The 22,919-nt window shown below is 62.2% G+C and overlaps 1 protein-coding gene and 1 long non-coding RNA gene across 10 annotated transcripts in view; both read left to right on the forward strand.

Annotated features, from left to right (window-relative positions):
- Nucleotides 1-22,919, forward strand: part of SYNGAP1 (synaptic Ras GTPase activating protein 1) — a 63,269-nt gene that overhangs the window by 35,203 nt on the left and 5,147 nt on the right. For 7 of the 9 annotated variants that reach the window (XM_064737723.1, XM_064737725.1, XM_064737726.1 and 4 more), the window contains 6 exons: nucleotides 792-993; nucleotides 3,201-3,376; nucleotides 5,276-5,317; nucleotides 7,660-8,557; nucleotides 11,016-11,189; nucleotides 14,334-14,414. In XM_064737723.1, coding sequence (XP_064593793.1) covers nucleotides 792-993; nucleotides 3,201-3,376; nucleotides 5,276-5,317; nucleotides 7,660-8,557; nucleotides 11,016-11,189; nucleotides 14,334-14,399 — 1,558 coding nt within the window. In that variant the 3' untranslated portion in view covers nucleotides 14,400-14,414. Of the gene's footprint in view, nucleotides 1-791; nucleotides 994-3,200; nucleotides 3,377-5,275; nucleotides 5,318-7,659; nucleotides 8,558-11,015; nucleotides 11,190-14,333; nucleotides 14,415-15,624; nucleotides 15,837-19,172; nucleotides 19,263-22,919 lie in introns of those variants that run through there. The other 2 variants (XM_064737731.1, XM_064737724.1) reach the window with 2 other exon arrangements.
- Nucleotides 14,419-15,617, forward strand: LOC135460799 (uncharacterized). Its single transcript, XR_010443300.1, has 5 exons — nucleotides 14,419-14,680; nucleotides 14,857-14,916; nucleotides 15,059-15,181; nucleotides 15,299-15,485; nucleotides 15,518-15,617. It is a non-coding gene; the product is annotated as an uncharacterized LOC135460799 (long non-coding RNA).

A 22,919-nucleotide genomic window follows, 5' to 3' on the forward strand; every position in this document is an offset into this window, starting at 1 on the left:
ATGGATGATGATGATGATGGATGATGGAGGATGGATGACGACAGATGACGGATGACAGATGATGGTGGATGGATGATGGATGATGATGGATGAAGGATGATGGATGAACAATGATTACAGACAAAGGATGAGAATGGATGAAGGATGATGATGGTTCATGATGATGACAGTCGATGAAGGATGATGATGGATGGTGATGGGAGATGACAATGGGTGGAGTATGACAGTGGATGAAGGATGATGAAGGATGGATGATGGTTGATGATGATGATGATGATGGATGACAACAGATGATGATGGATGATGGTTGATGATGGAGGATGACAATGGATGAAGGATGATGATGGAGGAAGGATGATGATGGATGGATGATGATGGTTGACAATGATGATGATGATGATGATGATGGATGACAATGGATGCCAACACATGATGATGGATAATGCACAACCCCCTTCCCACCCTTCCCCACCCCTCACCTGCCAGGTCCCACCTCCCACCCCACCCTCACACTGGGGACACGCTTCACCTGCCAGGGCCCACCTGCCGGCCCCGCCCTCATCTCCTGGGGGTATTCCTGCCCACCTGCCTGCCCCACCTTCACCTTTTGGGGGGGAATGTTCCCACCCACCTGCCAGCCCCGCCCTCACCTGCTGGAGGTCTTCCCTCCCACCTACTGGCCTTACCTTCACTCTTGGGGATGTTCTTGCCCACCTGCCAGCCCCGCCCTCACCTGTTGGGTGTCCCTGCCCACCTGCTGGCCCCAGGCTCACCTGTGCCCACCTGCGCAGGTTCGGGAGCAAGGAGGAGTACATGGCGTTCATGAACGAGTTCCTGGAGCTGGAGTGGGCCAGCATGCAGCAGTTCCTGTACGAGATCTCCAACCTGGACACGCTCACCAACAGCACCAGCTTCGAGGGCTACATCGACCTGGGCCGCGAGCTGTCCACGCTGCACGCGCTGCTCTGGGAGGTCATGAGCCAGCTCAGCAAGGTAACGCACCTGGGCACACCTGGGGAACCCACCATGGCCTCACCTGTGTGGTGAGAACCTCACCTGTGCAGCTACAGCCTCACCTGTGTGGTGAGAACTTCACCTGTGCAGCCACAGCCTCACCTGTGTGGGCACAGTGTCACCTGGGGGTGGCCATGGGGAGGGACATCCTACCTGAGCTGCTGTGGGAGGTCATGAGCCAGCTCAGCAAGGTAACGCACCTGGGCACACCTGGGGAACCCGCCATGGCCTTACCTGTGCAGCCATGGCCTCACCTGTGTGGGCACAGCCTCACCTGGGGCACACCTTGGGGGGTGGCCATGGGGATGGACATGGTGCACATTCTGCTCTGGGAGGTCATGAGCCAGCTCAGCAAGGTAAGGCACCTGGGCACACCTGGGCAGCCACGGCCTCACCTGTGCCATGAGAGCCTCACCTGTGCGGGCACAGCCTCACCTGGAGTGCGGCCATGGGCAGGGTGACACCCTCCAGCCTCCTCAGGTGTCCCCCTATCCATGTCCCACCATAGGATCTTCCTGGGGTCCCCCCAGGTGAGGTCCTCAGGCTCCCAGCTGCTCAGGTGAGCTCCCCAGGTGTGCCCAGGCATCCTCAGGTGTGCCCAGGTGTGCCCAGGTGTGCTGAGTGCCCTCTGCAGGAGGCGCTGCTGAAGCTGGGCCCTGTTGCAGTCATTGGGGTTCCCCTGCATGAGGTTCCAGGTGTGCTCAGGTGTTCCCAGGTGCACTCAGGTTTGCTCAGGAGCTCTCAGGTGTTTCCAGGTGTGCTCAGGTGCCCCTAGGTGTGTTCAGGTGCACTCAGGTGCTCTCACCTGCCCCACAGGAGGCGCTGCTGAAGCTGGGTCCTGTTGCAGTCATTGGGGTTCCCCTGCATGAGGTTCCAGGTGTGCTCAGGTGCTCTCAGGTGCCCCCAGGGTGTGCTCCCCTGTCCCGCAGGAGGCGCTGCTGAAGCTGGGCCCCGTTGCAGTGACTGGGAAATCAATGGGGTACCCATAGGTAAGGTCCCAGGTGCCCCCAGGCACACTCAGATGTTCCCAGGTGTGCTCAGGTGCTCTCACCTGCCCACAGGAGGCGCTGCTGAGGCTGCGCCCTATTGCAGTCAGTGAGGTTACCCTAGATAAGGTCTCAGGTGCACTCAGGTGCTCCCAGGTGTGCTCAGGTGTCTCCAGGTGTGCCCAGGTGCACTCAGGTGCCCTCACCTGTCCCTAGGAGGCGCTGCTGAAGCTGGGTCCCATTGCAGTGATTGGGGTTGCTCTAGTTGAGGTTCCAGGTGTGCCCAGGTGCACTCAGGTGTCCCCAGGTACACTCAGGTGCTCACACCAGTCCTTTGCAGGAGGCTCTGCTGAAGCTGGGTCCCATTGCAGTCATTGGGATTCCCTTAGATAACGTCCTAGGTGTGCCCAGGCACACTTAGGTGTCCCCCAGGTGTGCTCAGGTGCACTCAGGTGCTCTCACCTGTCCCCTTGCAGGAAGCGCTGCTGAAGCTGGGTCCCATTGCAGTGATTGGGGTTGCTCTAGTTGAGGTTCCAGGTGTGCCCAGGTGCTCTCAGGTGCACTCAGGTGTGCCCAGGTGCACTCAGGTGCCCTCACCTGTCCCCGCAGGAGGCTCTGCTGAAGCTGGGCCCCATTGCAGGCATTGGGGTTCCCTTAGATAAGGTCCCAGGTGCACTCAGGTGTCTCCAGGGGCACTCAGGTGCACTCAGGTGTGCTCACCTGTCCCCACAGGAGGCGCTGCTGAAGCTGAGTTCCATTACAGTGATTGGGGTTGCTCTAGTTGAGGTTCCAGGTGTGCCCAGGTGCACTCACTGTCTGTTCAGCAGAGCCACAGGAGGCGCTGCTGAAGCTGGGCCCCATTGCAGTCAGTGAGGTTACCCTAGATAAGGTCCCAGGCACACTCAGGTGCTCTCAGGTGTGCCCAGGTGCACTCAGGTGCCCTCACCTGTCCCGCAGGAGGCGCTGCTGAAGCTGGGCCCCATTGCAGTCATTGGGGTTGCTCTAGTTGAGGTTCCAGGCACACTCAGGTGCTCTCAGGTTTGCTCAGGTGTGCTCAGGTGCTCTCACCTGTCCCACAGGAGGCGCTGCTGAAGCTGGGCCCCATTGCAGTCAGTGAGGTTACCCTAGATAAGGTCCCAGGCACACTCAGGTGCTCCCAGGTGTGCCCAGGTGCACTCAGGTGCCCTCACCTGTCTGCAGGAGGCGCTGCTGAAGCTGGGCCCGCTGCCCCGCCTGCTGACGGACATCAGCGTGGCGCTGCGGAACCCTCACCTGCAGCGCCAGCCCAGCCAGGGCGAGCGGCTGCCGCCCAAGGGGCTGGTGCTGCGCGGGCCCTCGGCCGACCTGCAGCCCTACCTGGTGCGCGACCTCAACAGGTGAGCGCACCCGCCCGGCCACGCCCTCCCGTCGTGTCCCCTTGTGTGGCCAAAGTGTCCTCCTGTCCCACCTGGTGACCATTGGTCTCACCTGGGGCGGCCCCACCCACCTGTCACTCCCCCAGTTGTGTCTGGTTGTGTGGTCAAAGTGTCCTCCTGTCTCACCTGGTCTCACCTGGTCTCACCTGGGGTGGCCCCACTCACCTGGCGTGTCCTGTTGTGCAGCCGAGGTGTCCCCCTTTTTCACCTGGCCTCACCTGGGCTGGCCCCACCCAGGTGTGACCCCCTTCTGTGTCCCCCTGTCTCACCTGGTCTCACCTGGTCTCACCTGGGGTGGCCTGTTGTGTGGCCGAGGTGTCCCCCTTTCTCACCTGGCCTCACCTGGGCTGGCCCCACCCACCTGTGACCCATCCGTTGTGTCCGCTTGTGTGGCCAAGGTCTCACCTGGCCTCACCTGGGGTGGCTTGAACCACCTGTGACCCACCCAGCTGTGTCTGGTTGTGTGGCCAAGGTGCTCCCCTGTCTCACCCGGTCTCACCTGGGCTGGCCTCACCCACCTGTGACCCCCCCATTGTGTGCTGTTATGTGGCCAAGGTGTTCCCCTGTCTCACCTGGCCTCACCAGGTGGCACTCACTCTCACCTGTCACCCCCTCCTTGTGTCCCCTTTTGTTGCCAAGGTCTCACCTGGCCTCACCCGGGGTGACCCTATCCACCTGTCACCCTCCCCCATGTCCCCTTGTGCAGCCAAGGTGACCCCTCCATCTCACCTGGTCTCACCTGGTGGCCCTTGGTCTCACCTGTAACCCCCCATAGCGTCTGGTTCTGTGGCCAAGGTCTCACCTGGCGTCACCTGGGGTGGCCCCACCCACTTTTGACCCCCTGTCGTGTACTGTTACGTGGCCAAGGTGTTGCCCTGTCTCACCTGGTCTCACCTGGGGTCTCACCTGTCCTGCCCCAGTGTCCTCCCAGTGTCCCCACCTGTCCCAGGTGTCCCCAGGGGTCTTATCTGGGGGTGTCACCTGTCCTGCTCTGGTGTTCCCCCACCTGTCCCAAGGGTGTCACCTGTCCCCCCCAGTGTCCCTCCATGTCCTCACCTGTCCCAGGTGTCCCTGGGAGTGTCACCTGTCCCCCCCCAGTGTCCCCCTGGTGTCTCCACCTGTCCCAGGTGTCCCTGGGTCTCACCTGGGTCTCTCACCTGTCCCCCCCCCACATCCATGTTCCCTTGGTGTCCCTGGGTGTCACCTGAGGTCCCACGTGTCCCTCCCACTGTCCTCCTGGTGTCCCTCCATGTCCCCACCTGTCCCACCCAGTGTCCCTCGGGTGTCCCCGAGGATCTCACCTGGGGGTGTCACCTGTCCTGCTCTGGTGTCCCCCCCTGTCCCACCCAGGGTCCCTCTGGTGTTTCCCACCTGTCCCAGGTGTCCCCGGCAGAGTCACTTGTCCTCCCCTCTGTCCCCCTGGTGTGGTGTCTCCACCTGTCCCAGGTGTCCCTGAGGGTCTCACCTGTCCCCCCCGGTGTCCCCCCCATGTCCCCACCTGTCCCAGGTGTCCCCAGGTCTCACCTGGGGGTGTCACCTGTCCCCCCCTGTGTCCCCCTGGGTGCCATCACCTGTCACAGGTGTCCCTGGGTCTCACCTGTAGGTGTCACCTGTCCCCCCCTGTGTCCCCCTGGGTGTCATCACCTGTCACAGGTGTCCCCAGGTCTCACCTGGGGGTGTGACCTATCCCCCTTGGTGTACCCCCATGTCCCCTACCTGTCCCAGGTGTCCCTGGGAATGTCATCTGTCCCCCCCCTTATCCCCCTGGTGTCCCCACCTGTCCCAGGTGTCCCCAGGTCTCACCTGGGGGTGTCACCTGGGTCACACCGGGGTCTCACCTGTCCCTCACCTGTCCCACAGCTCCGTGGATCTCCAGTCCTACATGGTCCGGGGGCTCAACAGGTGAGGGGCGGGGCCTGGGAATTTGGGGTTTGGGGTTTGGGATTTGGGAATTTGGGATTTTTGGGGTTTGGGGTTTGGATTTGGGAATTGGGGGATTTGGGGTTTGGGATTTGGAGTTTGGGGATTTGGGGTTTGGGGTTCTGGGGATTTGGGGTTTGGATTTGAGAATTGGGGGATTTGGGGTTTGGGATTTGGAGTTTGGGGATTTGGAAATTGGGGTTTGGGATTTGGAGTTTGGGGGATTTGGGGTTTGGGACTTGGGAAATTGGGGTTTCAGAAATGGGAATTGGGGTTTTGGATTTGGAATTTGGGATTGGGATTTGGGTTTGGGAATTGGGATTTGGGATTAGAATGATATTTGGGATTTGGGAATTGGGATCTTGTGTTTGGGTTTTGCGTTTTGGGAATTGGGATTTGGAACTTGGGGTTTGGGAACTGGAGATTGGGGTTTGGGATCAGGATGGAGATCGTGATTGGGATTGGGGTGGGGATGAAACTGGGATCAGGGACAGGGATGGGGACGGGAACATTTGGGATGGGAGTGGGACAGGCGGGGATGGGACGGGACAGGGACAGCAGCGGGACAGCGATCCCAGAGATGGATTTGGGGCCGTGTCCAACCGCCCTCACCCCCGGTGTGTGTGTGCTCCCCATCCCGCATCCCGTGTCCCCTGTCCCCAATCCCACGTCCCCTCCATCCCTCGCTATCGCCCCATCCCATATCCCCATATCCCGTATCCCACCCCATATCCCCATCCCATCTCCCCATCCCATATCCCATCCCGTATCCCATCCCGTATCCCGTGTCCCCTCATCCCCTGTCCCAATCCCATGTCCCCTCCATCCCTTGCTATCGCCCCATCCCATATCCCATCCCCTGTCCCATATCCCACATCCCATATCTCATATCCCATCTCCCCACCCCATATCCCCATACCCCATCTCAATTCCATATCCCATCCCACATCCCATGTATCCTCCCATGTCCCCTCATCCCTGTCTCTAATCCCATGTCCCTCCACCCCTTGCCATATCCTCATCCCATATCCCATATGCCACATCCCATATCCCATATCCCATATCCCATATCCCATATCCCATATCCCATATCCCATCCCATATCCCATCCCACATCCACTATGCCACATCCATATCCCATATCCCATATCCCATACCCCACATCCATCCCATATCCCATATCCCAGATCCCAGATCCCATATCCCATATCCCACATCCCATATACCACATCCCATATCCCATATCCCCATCCCTATCCTACCTTGTATCCCCCTCCTGTATCCCAATCCCACTCCTCGTCCCATATTCCCCATCCCATATCCCATATCCCATATCCCATATCCCATATCCCATATCCCATATCCCCCATCCCCACCCCATATCTCTCACCCCATTTCCCCCCTCCCCATCCCACGTTGCCCACCCCATATCCCCATACCCCATATCCCCATACTCCACAACCCCATATTCCATGTGCCCGTACCCCACATCCTTCCCCATATCCCACCCCGCATCCCCATAATCCCCATACCCCACTTCCCACCCCACATCCCACTTCCCATCCTTTTACCCCATATCCTCATACCTCCATACTCCCCATCCGGCCGTACATCCTGCCCCACATCCCGGTACCCCACATCCTCATACCCCACACCCCACCCCATATCCCCGTACCCCACACTCCTGTACCCACTTCCCACCCCACGTACCCCCCAATATCCCATACCATATCCCCATCTCACCCATATCCCACCCCCCATCCCACCCACATCCCCCATTCCCCATATCCCATACCCCTATCCTGCCCCACATCCCACCCCCCATCCCCGTACCCCCATCGCACCCCCATCCCACCCCACATCCCCCAATATCCCCATATCCCATACCCTTATCCTGCCCACATCCCACCCCCATCCCGTACCCCACATCCCCTACCCCCATCGCACCCACATCCCACCCCACATCCCATCCCCATCCCTTTACCCCATATCCCATTAACCCATACCCTACATCCCACCCATACCCCCCATCCCACTGTACATCATCATACCCACATCCCCATACCCCTATCCCGCCCCACATCCCTGGACCACATCCACCCCACCCACACACCCCCAATACCCGTACCCCCATCCCGCCCCACATCCCCCTATTCCCACACCCACATCTCCCAATATCCCCACATCCCGTAACCCCCATCCCGTACATCCCGCCCCACATCCCCGTACCCCCCTATCCCACCCAACACCCCCATACCCTCACCCCTGTCCATTCCCCCGTCCATTCCCCTGTCCGTCCATCGGTCCGTCCGTCCGTCCCGCAGCTCCATGGACGTGCCGCGCCTGCCGTCGCCGCCGCAGGAGAAGGGTCCGCCGGAGGTGCTGGTGCTGAGCCGCCCGCCGCTCGCCCGCTCCTCGCCCGCCTACTGCACCAGCAGCTCGGACCTCACCGAGCCCGAGGGCGGCCGCGGCGGCGCGCTGGGCGTGGGCAAGAGCGTCTCCATGCTGGACCTGCAGGACGGACGCGTGGACAGCATCCCCAGCCTGCCGGCCGAGCTGCTGGCCGGGGGCGCGGCGCCGGGGGGCGCGGGCCAAGGGGGGCTGCGGCCCGGGCGGCTCTCGCAGGGCAGCGCCTCCAGCCTGGCCCCGCCGCGCCTGGGCGTGCCCGAGCCCGGCGGGCCGCAGCTGCGGGTGCCGCTCTCCTTCCAGAACCCGCTCTTCCACCTGGCCGCCGACGGGCCCCTGCGCGGCCCCGACGGGCCCGGAGGAGGCGGCGGCGGCGGCGGCGGGAGGGGCGAGGGGGGCGGCCCGCCGGACGGGGGACACTACGTGGGGGGAGTGGCCCCGCCGCCGCTGCACGGCTACAGCAAGAGCGAGGAGCTGGCGACCCCTCCCCAAAAACACATCACGCACAGCCACAGCTACAGCGACGAGTTCGGGCGGCCCGGAGGCGACTTCGGGCGCAGGCAGCTGTCGCTCCAGGACACGCTGGCGCCGCCCCAGATCACCATCGGGGCGCCCCCGCCGCCCACCCCGCGGGGGTCGCGGGCGGGGAAGGGGGGCGGGGGGCCCCAGGCGCTGGGGGTGCCCCAGAAGCCGCGCCCGGCCAGCGGGAACCTGCTGGCATCGCCCGAGCCCGCCTACGGCCCGGCCCGCTCCCGCCAGCCCTCGCTGGCCAAGGAGGCCTCGGTGGCCGGCATGAAACCGCCCGTCACCAAGCAGGTAAGGGGACAGCCAAGGGGGACAGCGGGGGCAGCGTGGGGACAGCAAAGGGGACAGCAAAGGGGGGACAGAGGGGACAGAGCGGGGACAGCAAAGGGGACAGCAAAGGGGACAGCAAAGGGAACAACGGAGACAGAGGGGACAGCAAAGGGACAGTGCAGGGACAGAGGGGACAGCAAAGGGGACGGAGTGGGATAGAGGGGACAGAGGGGACAGGGGGAAGAGAGGGGATTGCAGGGAGAGAGGGGACAGCGCGGGGACAGCAAAGGGGACAGCGCGGGGACAGCAGCGGGGACTGAGGGGGGATACAGGGGACAGAGGGGACAGAGGCAACAGCTGCGGGGACAGAAGGCACAACACCAGGGACAGCACCAGGGACAGCGGCGGGGACAGGGGGGACAGAGGAGAGGAGGGACAGCGGGGACACTGGGGACAGAGTGGACAGTGGGAACAGAGGGGACACAGGGAACAGTGGTGGGGACAGGAGGAATAGAGGGGACAGTGGGGACAGAGGGGACAGCGGCGGGGACAGCGCGGGGACTGAGGGCATTGCAGGGAGAGAGGGGACAAAGGGGACAACAGCGGGGACAGGAGAGGGGACAGCGGGGAGAGAGGGGACAGTGGAGGGGTGGGGACAGTGGGGATGTGGGGGGATACGTGGGTGAGGACATGTGGAACATGGGGACACTGAGGACACTGGGGGACATGGGGAGATTGGGGACATTGGGGGGTGTGGGGGACATTGAGGACAGTGGGGACGTGGAGGGAGATTGGGGACATGCGGGACATTGGGGGGCGTGAGGGACTTTGGGGACATTGGAGACTTTGGGGTGGGGGATATGGGGGATGTGTGGGGCGTTGGGAGGTGTGGGGGCATGGGGACACTGGGGGACACTGGGGGACATGGGGGGTTATGGGGACATTATGGGGGCACTGGAGGGACATGGGGACACTGGCATGTGGGACACGGGGACACGCTGGGGACAGGGTGGTGAAGGGGGGAACCGAACTCATCTTTGTGTCCCCCTGTGTCCCCCCCCGTCCTCCTGTGTCCCCACATCCCCGTGTCCCCATGCCTGCCCGGTGTCCCCAATGTCCCCCTTTACCCCTGTGGTCCCCGTGTCTGCCATCTCTTCCATATCCCCATATTCCCCACTGTCCCTGTGTCCCCTCCCTGTCCCTTTGTGTCCCCTGGGTGTCGCCATGTCCCCACTGTCCCCATGTCCCTTTGGTATCCCTGTATCCCCTCCCTGTCCCCTCACTGTCCCCGTGTCCCCGCACTGTCTCCATACCCCCTCACTGTCCCTGTGTCCCACTGTCCCCATGTCCTCTCACTGTCCCCTGTCCCCATTGTCCCCCCATTGTGTCCCCACACTGTCCCCTCACTGTCTTGGTGTTGCCACATTGTCCCCATGCTGTCCCCACACTGTCCTCTTGGTGTCCCCCTGTGTCCCTGTGTCCTCTCGGTGTCCCCATGTCCCCTCCCTGTCCCTGTGTCCCCATGTCCCTGTGTCCTCTCCCTGTCCCCTCACTGTTCCTATGTCCCCATGCTGTCCCCTTATCCCCACGCTGTCCCTGTGTCCCCTCTGTGTCCTCTGGATGTCCCCCATGTCCCCACGCTGTCCCCTCACTGTCCCCATATCCCCCTATTCCCCTGATGTCCCCGTGTCCCCTCATGTCCCCCGTGTGTCCCCTCCCTGTCCCCGTTTCCCTTCACTGTCCCCATGTCTGTCTCCAATGTCCCCTCACTGTCCCTTCACTGTCACTGTGTCCCCACTGTCCCTATGTCCATGTGTCTCCATGCCCCTCCCTGTCCCCGTGTCCCCTCCCTGTCCCTGTCCCCATGTCCCTTCCTGTCCCCATGTCCCTGATGTCCCCTGTGTGTCCCCTTGGTGTTCCTGTGTCCCCTCACTGTCCCTGTGCTGCCATGTCCCCTCACTGTCCCCATGTCCCTGGGCTGTCCCCATGTCCCTGGGTTGTCCCCATGTCCCTCACTGTCCCCATGTCCCTTGTGTGTCCCCATGTCCCTCACTGTCCCCATGTCCCTCCCTGTCCCCATGTCCCTCCCTGTCCCCATGTCCCTCACTGTCCCCATGTCCCTGGGCTGTCCCCATGTCCCCGATGTCCCCATGTCCCTCACTGTCCCCATGTCCCTTGTGTGTCCCCATGTCCCTCACTGTCCCCATGTCCCCTCCCTGTCCCTGATGTCCCCATGTCCCTCACTGTCCCCATGTCCCTCCCTGTCCCCATGTCCCTCACTATCCCCATGTCCCTCACTGTCCCCATGTCCCTTGTGTGTCCCCATGTCCCCTCACTGTCCCCATGTCCCTCACTGTCCCCATGTCCCCTCACTGTCCCCATGTCCCTGGGCTGTCCCTGATGTCCCCATGTCCCCGATGTCCCTGTCCCCATGTCCCTGATGTCCCCATGTCCCCGCTGTCCCCCGGTGTCCCCGCAGGCGTCGCAGACGCCGTCGACGCTGAACCCGGTGCTGCCGGCGTCGGAGCGCACGGTGGCCTGGGTGTCCAACATGCCGCACCTGTCGGCCGACATCGAGAGCGCGCACATCGAGCGCGAGGAGTACAAGCTCAAGGAGTACTCCAAGTCCATGGACGAGAGCCGGCTGGACCGGGTAGGGCAGGTGTGACTGCCACAGGTGTGCCCAGGTGTGACTGATACAGGTGTGCCCAGGTGTGACTGATACAGGTGTGCTCAGGTGTGTGACTGATACAGGTGTGTGAGGGATCCAGGTGTGAGGAGTACAAGCTCAAGGAGTGCTCCAAGTCCATGGACGAGAGCCAGCAGGAACGGGTAGGGACTCAGGTGTGAGTGACCCAGGTGTGCTCAGGTGTGTGAGTGACCCAGGTGTGCCCAGGTATGCAGGGATCCAGGTGTGAGGGGTACAAGCTCGAGGAGTGCTCCAAGTCCATGGACGAGAGCCGGCTGAACCGGGTAGGGCAGGTGTGAGTGCACAGGTGTGCCCAGGTGTGACTGAATGATACAGGTGTGCCCAGCTGTGTGAGTGATCCAGGTGTGCCCAGGTGTGTGACTGATACAGGTGTGTGAGTGACCCAGGTGTGCCCAGGTGTGTGACCGATACAGGTGTGTGAGGGATCCAGGTGTGAGGAGTACAAGCTCAAGGAGTACTCCAAGTCCATGGACGAGAGCCGGCTGGACCGGGTAGGGCAGGTGTGACTGCCACAGGTGTGACTGGGACAGGTGTGTGAGTGATACAGGTGTGTGATTGGTACAGGTGTGTGAGGGACCCAGGTGTGCCCAGGTGTGAGGGGTACAAGCTCAAGGAGTGCTCCAAGTCCATGGACGAGAGCCGGCTGGACCGGGTAGGGACTCAGGTGTGAGTGACCCAGGTGTGACTGGGACAGGTGTGACTGATACAGGTGTGCTCAGGTATGTGATTGGTACAGGTGTGTGAGGGATCCAGGTGTGTGAGTGATACAGGTGTGTGAGGGATCCAGGTGTGAGGGGTACAAGCTCAAGGAGTGCTCCAAGTCCATGGACGAGAGCCAGCGGGAACGGGTAGGGACCCAGGTGTGAGTGCCACAGGTGTGATCAGGTGTGCTCAGGTGTGTGACTGATACAGGTGTGTGATTGGTACAGGTGTGTGAGGAACCCAGGTGTGAGGGTACAGGTGTGACTGGTACAGGTGTGCCCAGGTGTGACTGACACAGATGTGTGAGGGATCCAGGTGTGCTCAGGTGTGACTGGTACAGGTGTGCCCAGGTGTGAGTGGTACAGGTGTGTGAGGGATCCAGGTGTGAGGGGTACAAGCTCAAGGAGTGCTCCAAGTCCATGGACAAGAGCCGGCTGGACCGGGTAGGGACTCAGGTGTGACTGCCACAGGTGTGACTGGGACAGGTGTGACAGGTACAGATGTGATCAGGTGTGTGATTGGTACAGGTGTGTGAGTGACCCAGGTATGAGGGGTACAAGCTTAAGGAGTACTCAAAGTCCATGGACGAGAGCCAGCTGGACTGGGTAGGGACTCAGGTGTGTGTGTGTACAGGTGTGCTCAGGTGTGTGATTGGTACAGGTGTGTGAGTGATACAGGTGTGCCCAGGTGTGAGGGGTACAAGCTCAAGGAGTACTCCAAGTCCATGGACAAGAGCTGGCTGGACTGGGTAGGGACTCAGGTGTGAGTGCACAGGTGTGAATGGGACAGGTGTGACTGAATGATACAGGTGTGTCCAGGTGTGTGACTGGTACAGGTGTGTGAGGGATCCAGGTGTGTGAGTGATCCAGGTGTGCCCAGGTGTGCAGGGATCCAGGTGTGAGGAGTACAAGCTCGAGGAGTACAAGCTCAAGGAGTGCTCCAAGTCCTTGGATGAGAGCCGGCTGGACTGGGTAGGGACTCAGGTGTGAGTGTAGAGGTGTGCCCAGGTGTGACTGAATGATAGAGGTGTGCCCAGGTGTGACTGATCCAAGTGTGCCCAGGTGTGTGACTGATACAGGTGTGTGAGGGATCCAGGTGTGAGGGGTACAAGCTCAAGGAGTGCTCCAAGTCCATGGACGAGAGCCGGCTGGACCGGGTAGGGACCCAGGTGTGAATGCACAGGTGTGCTCAGGTGTGACTGATACAGGTGTGCTCAGGTGTGTGACTGGTACAGGTGTGTGAGGGATCCAGGTGTGAGGGGTACAAGCTCAAGGAGTGCTCCAAGTCCTTGGATGAGAGCCGGCTGGACTGGGTAGGGACTCAGGTGTGAGTGTAGAGGTGTGCTCAGGTGTGTGATTGGTACAGGTGTGCCCAGGTGTGACTGATACAGGTGTGTGATTGGTACAGGTGTGTGAGTGACCCAGGTGTGCCCAGGTGTGAGGGGTACAAGCTCAAGGAGTACTCAAAGTCCATGGACGAGAGCCGGCTGGACCGGGTAGGGACTCAGATGTGAGTGCACAGGTGTGAATGGGACAGGTGTGACTGGTACAGGTGTGCCCAGGTGTGCCCAGGTGTGCAGGGATCCAGGTGTGAGGGGTACAAGCTCAAGGAGCGCTCCAAGTCCATGGACGAGAGCCGGCTGGACCGGGTAGGGACTCAGGTGTGAGTGACCCAGGTGTGCCCAGGTGTGCTCAGGTGGTGTGCCCAGGTGTGAGTGGTACAGATGTGTGAGGGATCCAGGTGTGCTCAGGTGTGAGTGCCACAGGTGTGCTCAGGTGTACCCAGGTGTGACAGGTTCAGGTGTGCTCAGGTGTGCTGAGGTGTGTCCAGGTGTGCAGGGATCCACCAGACAATGCTGGTGGAGCTCAGGTGTGTAGATGTTCAGGCGCGCAGGGATCCAGGTATGCAGATATTCCAATATCCAGGTGTGCCCAGGTGTTCAGGGATCCAGGGGATGGTCCTGGTGGAGCTCAGGTGTGCAGGGATCCAGGTGTGCAGGGATCCAGGTGTGCAGGGATCCAGGTGTGCCCAGGTGTGCAGGCTCCAGGTGTGCCCAGGTGTGCAGGCTCCACGAGATGACCCCATGCACCTCAGGTGATGATGCTGGTGGATCTCAGTTGTGCCAGGTGTGCCCAGGTGTGCCCTGTGGCAGGTGGAGGAGTACAAGGAGGACATCCAGGTGTGTCAGGTGTGCACAGGTGTCACCAGGTACCATAGGTGTGCCCAGGTGTGCCCAGGTGTACCCTGTGGCAGGTGGAGGAGTATGAGGAGGAGATCCAGGTGTGTCAGGTGTCCCCAGGTGTGCCCTAGCAGGGTTGTAGCTTTACCAAGGCGTCCCCAGGTGTGCCCAGGTGTGCCCAGGGCCCTGCAGTGTCCCTTAGGCAGGTGAAGGAGTACGAGGAGGAGATCCACTCGCTGAAGGAGCGGCTGCACAGGGACAGGGGGGTGTGACAGGTGTGCCCATAGCTGTGCCCAGGTGTGACAGGTGTGCCCGTAGCAGGGTTGTAGCTGTGCCCAGGTGTGACAGGTGTGCCCATAGCTGTGTCCAGGTGTGCCCATAGCGGGGTGTAGGGGTTCCCAGGTGTGCCCAGGTGCGGCCAGGGCCCTGCAGTGTCCCTTTGGCAGGTGAAGGAGTACGAGGAGGAGATCCACTCGCTGAAGGAGCGGCTGCACAGGGACAGGGGGGTGACAGGTGTGACAGGTGTGCCCATAGCTGTGCCCAGGTGTGACAGGTGTGCCCGTAGCAGGGTTGTAGCTGTGCCCAGCTGTGCCCAGGTGTGGCCAGGGCCCTGCAGTGTCCCTTTGGCAGGTGAAGGAGTACAAGGAGGAGATCCACTCGCTGAAGGAGCGGCTGCACAGGGACAGGGGGGTGTGACAGGTGTGCCCATAGCTGTGCCCGGTGTAACAGAGGTGACAGGTGTGCCCGTAGCAGGGTTATAGCTGTACCCAGGTGTGACAGGTGTGACAGGTGTGCCCATAGCGGGGTGTAGGGGTTCCCAGGTGTGCCCAGGTGCGGCCAGGGCCCTGCAGTGTCCCTTTGGCAGGTGAAGGAGTACGAGGAGGAGATCCACTCGCTGAAGGAGCGGCTGCACAGGCACAGGGGGTGACAGGTGTGCCCATAGCTGTGCCCAGGTGTGACAGGTGTGCCCATAGCGGGGTTGTAGCTGTACCCAGGTGTGCCCAGGTGTGACAGGTGTGCCCATAGCTGTGCCCAGGTGTGACAGGGGTGACAGGTGTGCCCATAGCAGGGTTGTAGCTGTACCCAGGTGTGTCCAGGTGTGCCCATAGCTGTGCCCAGGTGTGACAGGTGTGCCCATAGCAGGGTTGTAGCTGTACCCAGGTGTGTCCAGGTGTGCCCATAGCTGTGCCCAGGTGTGACAGGTGTGCCCATAGCGGGGTTGTAGCTGTACCCAGGTGTGCCCAGGTGTGCCCAGGTGCGGCCAGGGCCCTGCAGTGTCCCTTTGGCAGGTGAAGGAGTACGAGGAGGAGATCCACTCGCTGAAGGAGCGGCTGCACAGGGACAGGGGGGTGTGACAGGTGTGCCCATAGCTGTGCCCAGCTGTGCCCAGGTGTGACAGGTGTGCCCATAGCTGTGCCCAGGTGTGCCCATAGCGGGGTGTAGGGGTTCCCAGGTGTGCCCAGGTGCGGCCAGGGCCCTGCAGTGTCCCTTTGGCAGGTGAAGGAGTACGAGGAGGAGATCCACTCGCTGAAGGAGCGGCTGCACATGTCCAACCGCAAGCTGGAGGAGTACGAGCGGCGCCTGGTGACGCAGGAGGAGCAGACCAGCCGCATCCTCCTGCAGTACCAGCAGCGCCTGGAGCTCAGCGAGAAACGGCTCCGGCAGCAGCAGCAGGAGAAGGACTCGCAGATCAAGAGCATCATCGGCAGGTGAGGGACACACGGGGACAGCGGGGACACCCTGGGGACACGGGGACAGACAGAGACATGGGGACATGGGGACAGACAGGGACACAAAGGGACAGGAGCACACAGGGACTCGCAGATCAAGAGCATCATCGGCAGGTGAGGGACACACGGGGACAGCGGGGACACCCTGGGGACACGGGGACAGATGGGGGACATGGGGACACACAGGGACACACAGGGACTCGCAGATCAAGAGCATCATTGGCAGGTGAGGGACACACGGGGACAGACAGAGACATGGGGACATGGGGACAGACAGGGACACAAAGGGACAGGGGCACACAGGGACTCGCAGATCAAGAGCATCATCGGCAGGTGAGGGACACACGGGGACAGCGGGGACAGCCTGGGGACACAGGGACATCGAGGGGAGAGACAGGGGACAGGGGGACATTGGGTACACACAGGGACATGGGGACACACAGGGACTCGCAGATCAAGAGCATCATTGGCAGGTGAGGGACACACGGGGACAGCGGGGACACCCTGGGGACATGGGGACATCGAGGGGACATGGGGACAGACAGGGTACACGGGGACATTGGGTACACAAAGGGACAGGGGCACACAGGGACTCGCAGATCAAGAGCATCATCATCAGGTGCAGGACACACGGGGACAGCGGGGACACACAGGGACATGGGGACAAACAGGGGCATGGGGGTTCAGGGACACACAGGGACACACAGGGACACATGGGGACAGATGGGGACTCGCAGAGCAAGAGCATCATCGGCAGGTGAGGGACACACGGGGACAGCGGGGACACCCTGGGGACATGGGGACACAGGAACAGACAGGGTCATGGGGACACTGCAGGGACATGGGGACATGGGGAGAAACAGGGGACCTGGGGACAGACAGGCACATGGGGACACACAGGGGCACACAGGGACTCGCAGATCAAGAGCGTCATTGGAAGGTGAGGAACACACAGGGACAGCAGGGAGAGCCTGGGGACATTGAGGGGACATGGGGACACACAGGGGACATGGGGACAGAGAGGGATATGGGGTACAGGGACACACAGGGACAATGGGGGCAGACAGGGACAATGGGGACGTGGGAACAGACAGGGACAGTGGGACACACAGGGACTCGCAGATCAAGAGCATCATTGGCAGGTGAGGGACACACGGGGACAGCCTGGGGACATGGGGACAGATGGGGACACACAGGGACATGGGGACACACAGGACACATGGGAACAACAGGACATGGGACAACAGGACAGCAGGGACACGGGACATGGGGACACACAGGGACATGGGGACACACAGGGACACATGGACAGACAGGACTGGGACAACAGGACAAGAGGACTCAGATCAAGATTGTCTTCAGCAGGTGAGGGACACATGGGGACAGCGGGGACACCCTGGGGACACACAGGGACACACAGGGTATGGGAACATGGGGACACACAGGGATATGGGGATACAGGGACACAGGGACATAGGGACAGACAGGGGACACTGTGAACAGACAGGGACATGGGGACACACAGGGACAGAGGGACCCACAGATCAAGATCATCTTCAGCAGGCGAGGGACACACGGGGACAGCAGGGACACCGGGAGACAGAGGGACATGGGGACACACAGGGACAGGGACACACAGGGACTCGCAGATCAAGAGCATCATTGGCAGGTGAGGGACACATGGGGACAGCAGGGACAGCCTGGGGACACGGGGACACACAGGGACATGGGGACAGCCAGGGGACATGGGGAAGCTGGGGACAGAAAGGGACATGAGAACATGGGTACAGCCAGGGGACAGCCAGGGACATGGGGACAGCCAGGGGACACAGGGACATGGGGACAGACAGGGGACACAGGGACATTGGGGATAGACAGGGGACATGGGGATGTTGGGGATAGACAAGGGGACATGGGAACAGACAGGGACATGGGGACAGCCATGGGACAGCCAGGGACATGGGGACAGACAGGGGACACAGGGATGTGGGACACACAGGGACAGCCAGGGGACACTGGGGACACACAGGGACGTGCAGGGATGTGGGGACACACGGGGACAGCAAGGGGACTTTGGGGACATCAGGGACATCGAGGGGGACACAGGGACATCAGGCTACAGGGACATTGGGGACACACAGACAGACACAGGGGACACAGGGACACAGGGGACACAGGGACACAGGGGACACAAGGATGTGGGGGTGACACAGGCCCATGTAGGACACAAGTAACACAGAGGTGACACGGGGACACCAAGGGACCCGGGGACATGCTGTTGCCCATGTGTGTCCCCACAATTGTCCCCAAGTCCCTGGCTGGCCCCAGCGTGTCCCCATGTGTCTGAGTGTGTCCCCAGAGGTGTCCCCACATCCCTGTGATGTCAGGGGTGTCCCTGGGGCTGTCCCCAGGTGTCCCCAAGGTGTCCCTGGGGCTGTCCCCGGGTGTGTCCCCCTGTCCCTGGGTGTGTCCCCATGTCCCTGGGCTGTCCCCGGGTGTGTCCCCATGTCCCTGGGCTGTCCCTGGGGCTGTCCCCATGTCCCTGGGCTGTCCCCGAGTGTGTCCCCATGTCCCTGGGCTGTCCCCAGGTGTCCCCAAGGTGTCCCTGGGGCTGTCCCCGGGTGTGTCCCCACATCCCTGGGCTGTCCCCGGGGGGTGTCCCTGGCTGTGTCCCCATGTCCCTGGGTGTGTCCCCTGTCCCTGGGCTGTCCCCGGGTGTGTCCCCCTGTCCCCGGGTGTGTCCCCATGTCCCCGGGTGTGTCCCTGGGCTGTCCCCGGGTGTGTCCCCATGTCCCCGGGGGATGTCCCCGGGTGTGTCCCCATGTCCCTGGGCTGTCCCCGGCTGTGTCCCCATGTCCCTGGGTGTGTCCCCATTGTCCCTGGGCTGTCCCCGGGTGTGTCCCCATGTCCCCGGGGCTGTCCCCGGGTGTGTCCCCCTGTCTCTGGGCTGTCCCCGGGTGTGTCCCCATGTCCCTGGGTGTGTCCCTGGGTGTGTCCCCATTGTCCCTGGGCTGTCCCCGGGTGCGTCCCCATGTCCCGGGTGTGTCCCTGGGCTGTCCCCGGCTGTGTCCCCATTGTCCCGGGCTGTCCCGGGTGTGTCCCTGGCTTGTCCCCGGGTGTGTCTCCCTGTCCCGGGTGTGTCCCCATGTCCCCGGGGGATGTCCCCGGGTGTGTCCCCATTGTCCCTGGGCTGTCCCCGGGTGTGTCCCCCTGTCCCCGGGTGTGTCCCCCTGTCCCCGGGGGGTGTCCCTGGGCTCGGCCGGGGATGTCCCCGGGGGGGTGGCAGCATGACCCCGGTGAAGCCTGGCCCCGCAGGCTGATGCTGGTGGAGCAGGAGCTGCGCAGGGATCACTTGGGCGCCCACGACCCATCCGAGGGCCGGCGGCGGCTGCTCGACGCTCAGGTGGAAATTACAATGTCATTGCTCTGCTCCGTGTGACATCGGCCATCCCACGCCGCGCTGGGGGCGGGCTGCGGGTCCCTGGGGGGAGCTGGGGGTCCCTGGGGGGTGTTTGGGTGTTTTGGGGGCGTTATTGGGGGTCCCTGTGGGGGTATTTGGGTGTTTTGGGGGGAGTTATGGGTGTCCCTATGGGAGTTTGGGGCGTGATGGGTGTCCCTATGGGGGTATTTGGGTATTTTGGGGCATTACTGGGGTCCCAGGGGGGTATTTGGGTATTTTGGGGGCGTTACTGGGGGTCCCTAGGGGGGTATTTGGGTGTTTTGGGGGCGTTATGGGGGTCCCTAGGGGAGTTTGGGGGACGTGATGGGTGTCCTAGGGGGTATTTTGGGGCATTACTGGGGTCCCCAGGGGGTATTTGGGTTTGTGGGGGGATTATTGGGGGTCCCTAGGGGGGTATTTGGGTGTTTTGGGGGGAGTTATGGGTGTCCCTATGGGAGTTTGGGGGCGTGATGGGTGTCCCGAGGGGGTTTTGGGGGGATTATTTGGGGTCCCAGGGGGGTATTTGGGTATTTTGGGGGGCTTTTAGGGGGGTTCTGGGTGTCCCAGGGGGATATTTGGGTGTTTTGGGGGGGAGGGGGCTGGGTGTCCCCGAGGGGTATTTGTGTATTTTGGGGGGATTGTTGGGGGGTCTATGGGGGTATCTGAGTATTTTGGGGGGCTTATAGGGTATCCCTAGGGGGGTATTTGGGGGGGGTCTGGGGGTATTTGGGGGGGTTATGGGTGTTCCGAGGGGAGTTTGGGTGTCCCTAGGGGGTATTTGGGGAGGTTTTGGGGGGGTTATGGGTGTCCCTATGGGGGTATTTGGGGGGGTTATGGGTGTCCCTAGAGGGGTCTGGGGGTATTTGGGGGGGCTATTGGGTGTCCCTAGGGGGGTCTGGGGGTATTTCGGGGAATTATGGGTGTCCTAAGAGGGGTTTTGGGGGGGTTATTGGGTGTCCCTATGGGGGTATTTGGGTATTTTGGGGGGTTATGGGTGTCCCTAGGGAGCTTTGGGGGGTCCTGGAGGGGGTTTAAAGGGTTATTGGGTGTCCCGAGGGGGTATTTGGGGGGTCATTGGGGGTATTTGTGGATTTTGGGGGGTTATGGGTGGTCCCTAGAGGGGTTTGGGGGAGTCTGGCAGGGTTTTGGGGGGGTTTATGAGTGTCCCTGGGGGGCTCTGGGGGGGTTTTGGGGCATTACGGGGGGCTATGGGTGTCCCTATGGGGGTATTTGGGTATTTTGGGGGGCTATGGGTGTCCCTATGGGGGTATTTGGGGAATTTGGGGGGTTATCGGGGGGATTTGGGGGAGTTATGGTGTCCCTGGGAGGATTTGGGGGGGTCTGGGGTATCGGGGGGGGGGGTGTGTCCCTAGAGGGGTCTGGGGAGTTTTGGGTGTCCCTGAGGGGTATCTGGGTATTTTGGGGGCATTATTGGGGGGCTTAGGGGCGTCCCTAAGGGTATTTGGGGGGTTATGGGTGTCCTGGGGGGGTATTTTGGGGGGCTTAGGGGTGTCCCGAGGGGGTATTTGGGGGAATTTGGAGGGGTATTTGGGGTATTTGGGGGGGGTTATGGTGTCCCGGGGGGGGTTTTGGGGGTCTCTGGTTGTCCCCGCGGGGGTTTAGGGGTGTCCCTAGGGGGGGTTTTGGGGGGTCATTTGTTGTCTCTGGGGGGGGGCGTTGGGGGATTTTGGGGGGTTTAGGGGATTTTGGGGTGTTATTTGGGGTCTCTGGGGTATTTGGGTGTCCCGTGGGGGGTTTGGGGGGGTCTGGGGGGCTTTTGGGGGGGTTATTGGGGGTTTGGGGGGTCTGTGGGTGTCCCCGGGGGGTTTTGGGGGGATAATTTGGGGTCTGTGGGGATTTTTTGGGGGTCTTTGGGTGTCCCCGGGGGGATTTTTGGGATTATTTGGGAATTTTTGGGGACCCTCGGGAGGGGCTCCTGTCACCTCTGGGGGCCTTGGGGGGGACAGGGCCACCCCCGAGGGGACAATGGGACCCCTGGAGGGGGGGACAGGGACCCCTGGAGGGGACAGGGCCACCCCCAGAGGGGACAGGGCCACCCCCAGAGGGGACAACAGGACCCCAAGAGGGGACCTGAGGGGGACAGGGCTACCCCTGGGGGGACAAAGTGACCCCCCAGAAGGACAGGGACACCCCCCAATGGGGACAAAGTGACCCCTGGAAGGGACAGGGCCACTCCTGGAGGGACAGGGCCACCCCCGGTTGGGACAAGGCCACCCCTGTGGGGACAAAGCGGCCCCCAGAGGGGACACAGGGCCACCCCTGTGGGGACAGAGTGGCCCCCTCAGGACACAGGGCCACCCCCGGGGTGACACCAGAGGGACATTTCAGGGCGGAGGTGACACCGCCCCACCCCCCACGCCAGGGACAGCGCCACCCCCGTGTCCCCAAGGCCACCCCAGTGTCCCCCCCCCAGTGACGGGGCCATTCCCGAGCCCCCTCCTTGGGTCGGGGTCACCCCAGGGCCACCTTGGGGCCACCTTGGGGCCACTTTGGAGCCACCTTAGGGTCACCTAAGGGACCATCTCAAGGCCACCCTGGGGTCACCTCAAGGGCCACTTCAAGGCCATCCCAGGGTCGCTTCAGGGCCACCCCAGGGGCCACCTCAAGGCCACCTTGGGGCCACCTTAGGGTCACCTAAGGTACCATCTCAAGGCCACCCTGGGGTCACCTCAGGGGCCACCTCACGGCCACCTTGGGGTCACCTTAGGGTCACCTAAGGGACCATCTCAAGGCCACCCTGGGGTCACCTCAGGGGCCACCCCAGGGCTACCTCAAGGCCACTTTGGGGCCACCTTGGGGTCACTTTGGGGCCACTTCAGGGTCACCTCAGGGCCACCTAGAGGCCACTTTGGGGTCACCTCAGGGCCACTTCAGGGCTACCCTGGCGTCACCTCAGGGCCACCTCAGGGTCACCCCAGGGCCACCTCGGGGTCAGGCCGGCCGGGCCGTGTCCCCGCGCGGCGCGGTGGCCGCGGTGGCCCTGATGTCCCCTCCCGTGTCTCTCTTGTCACAGCTGTCCGTCAGGTAGCGCGGCCCGGCCCCGCCAGTGGCACCGGACCCTCGGCCACCGGTGACACCCCAGGTGGGTCCTTGTCCCCTCCCTGTCACCCCCCGGGCCGCACAGGGGGACCCTTGGGGACACGGATCCCACATGTCCCCAAGGCCCTCCTGTGTCCCTAAGGGACATTGGGGACCCTTGGGGACATGGATCTGGAATGTCCCCAAGCGCTCTGCTGGCCCCAAGGGACACTGGGGACACTTCACGGGTGTCCCCATGTCCCTCCCATGTCCCCGTGTCCCTCCCATGTCCCTCAGGCTCATTGGGGACCAGTGGGGACATGGATCCAGGTGTCCCCAAGGGACATTGGGGACCAGTGGGGACACAGATCCAGGTGTCCCCAAGACCCTCTTCTGTCCCCAAGGGACATTTGAGACCTTTGGGGACATGGATCTGGAATGTCCCCATGTCCCTCCCATGTCCCTCATGGGCACTGGGGACTCCTTGGGGACACGGATCCAGGTGTCCCCAAGGGATGTTGGGGACCCTTGGGGACACAGATCCAGTTGTTGTCCCCCATGTCCCCCCATTGGACATGGACACA

The sequence above is a fragment of the Zonotrichia leucophrys genome, unplaced genomic scaffold, assembly GCF_028769735.1.
Source record: "Zonotrichia leucophrys gambelii isolate GWCS_2022_RI unplaced genomic scaffold, RI_Zleu_2.0 Scaffold_100_160040, whole genome shotgun sequence".
Lineage (NCBI taxonomy): Eukaryota > Metazoa > Chordata > Aves > Passeriformes > Passerellidae > Zonotrichia > Zonotrichia leucophrys.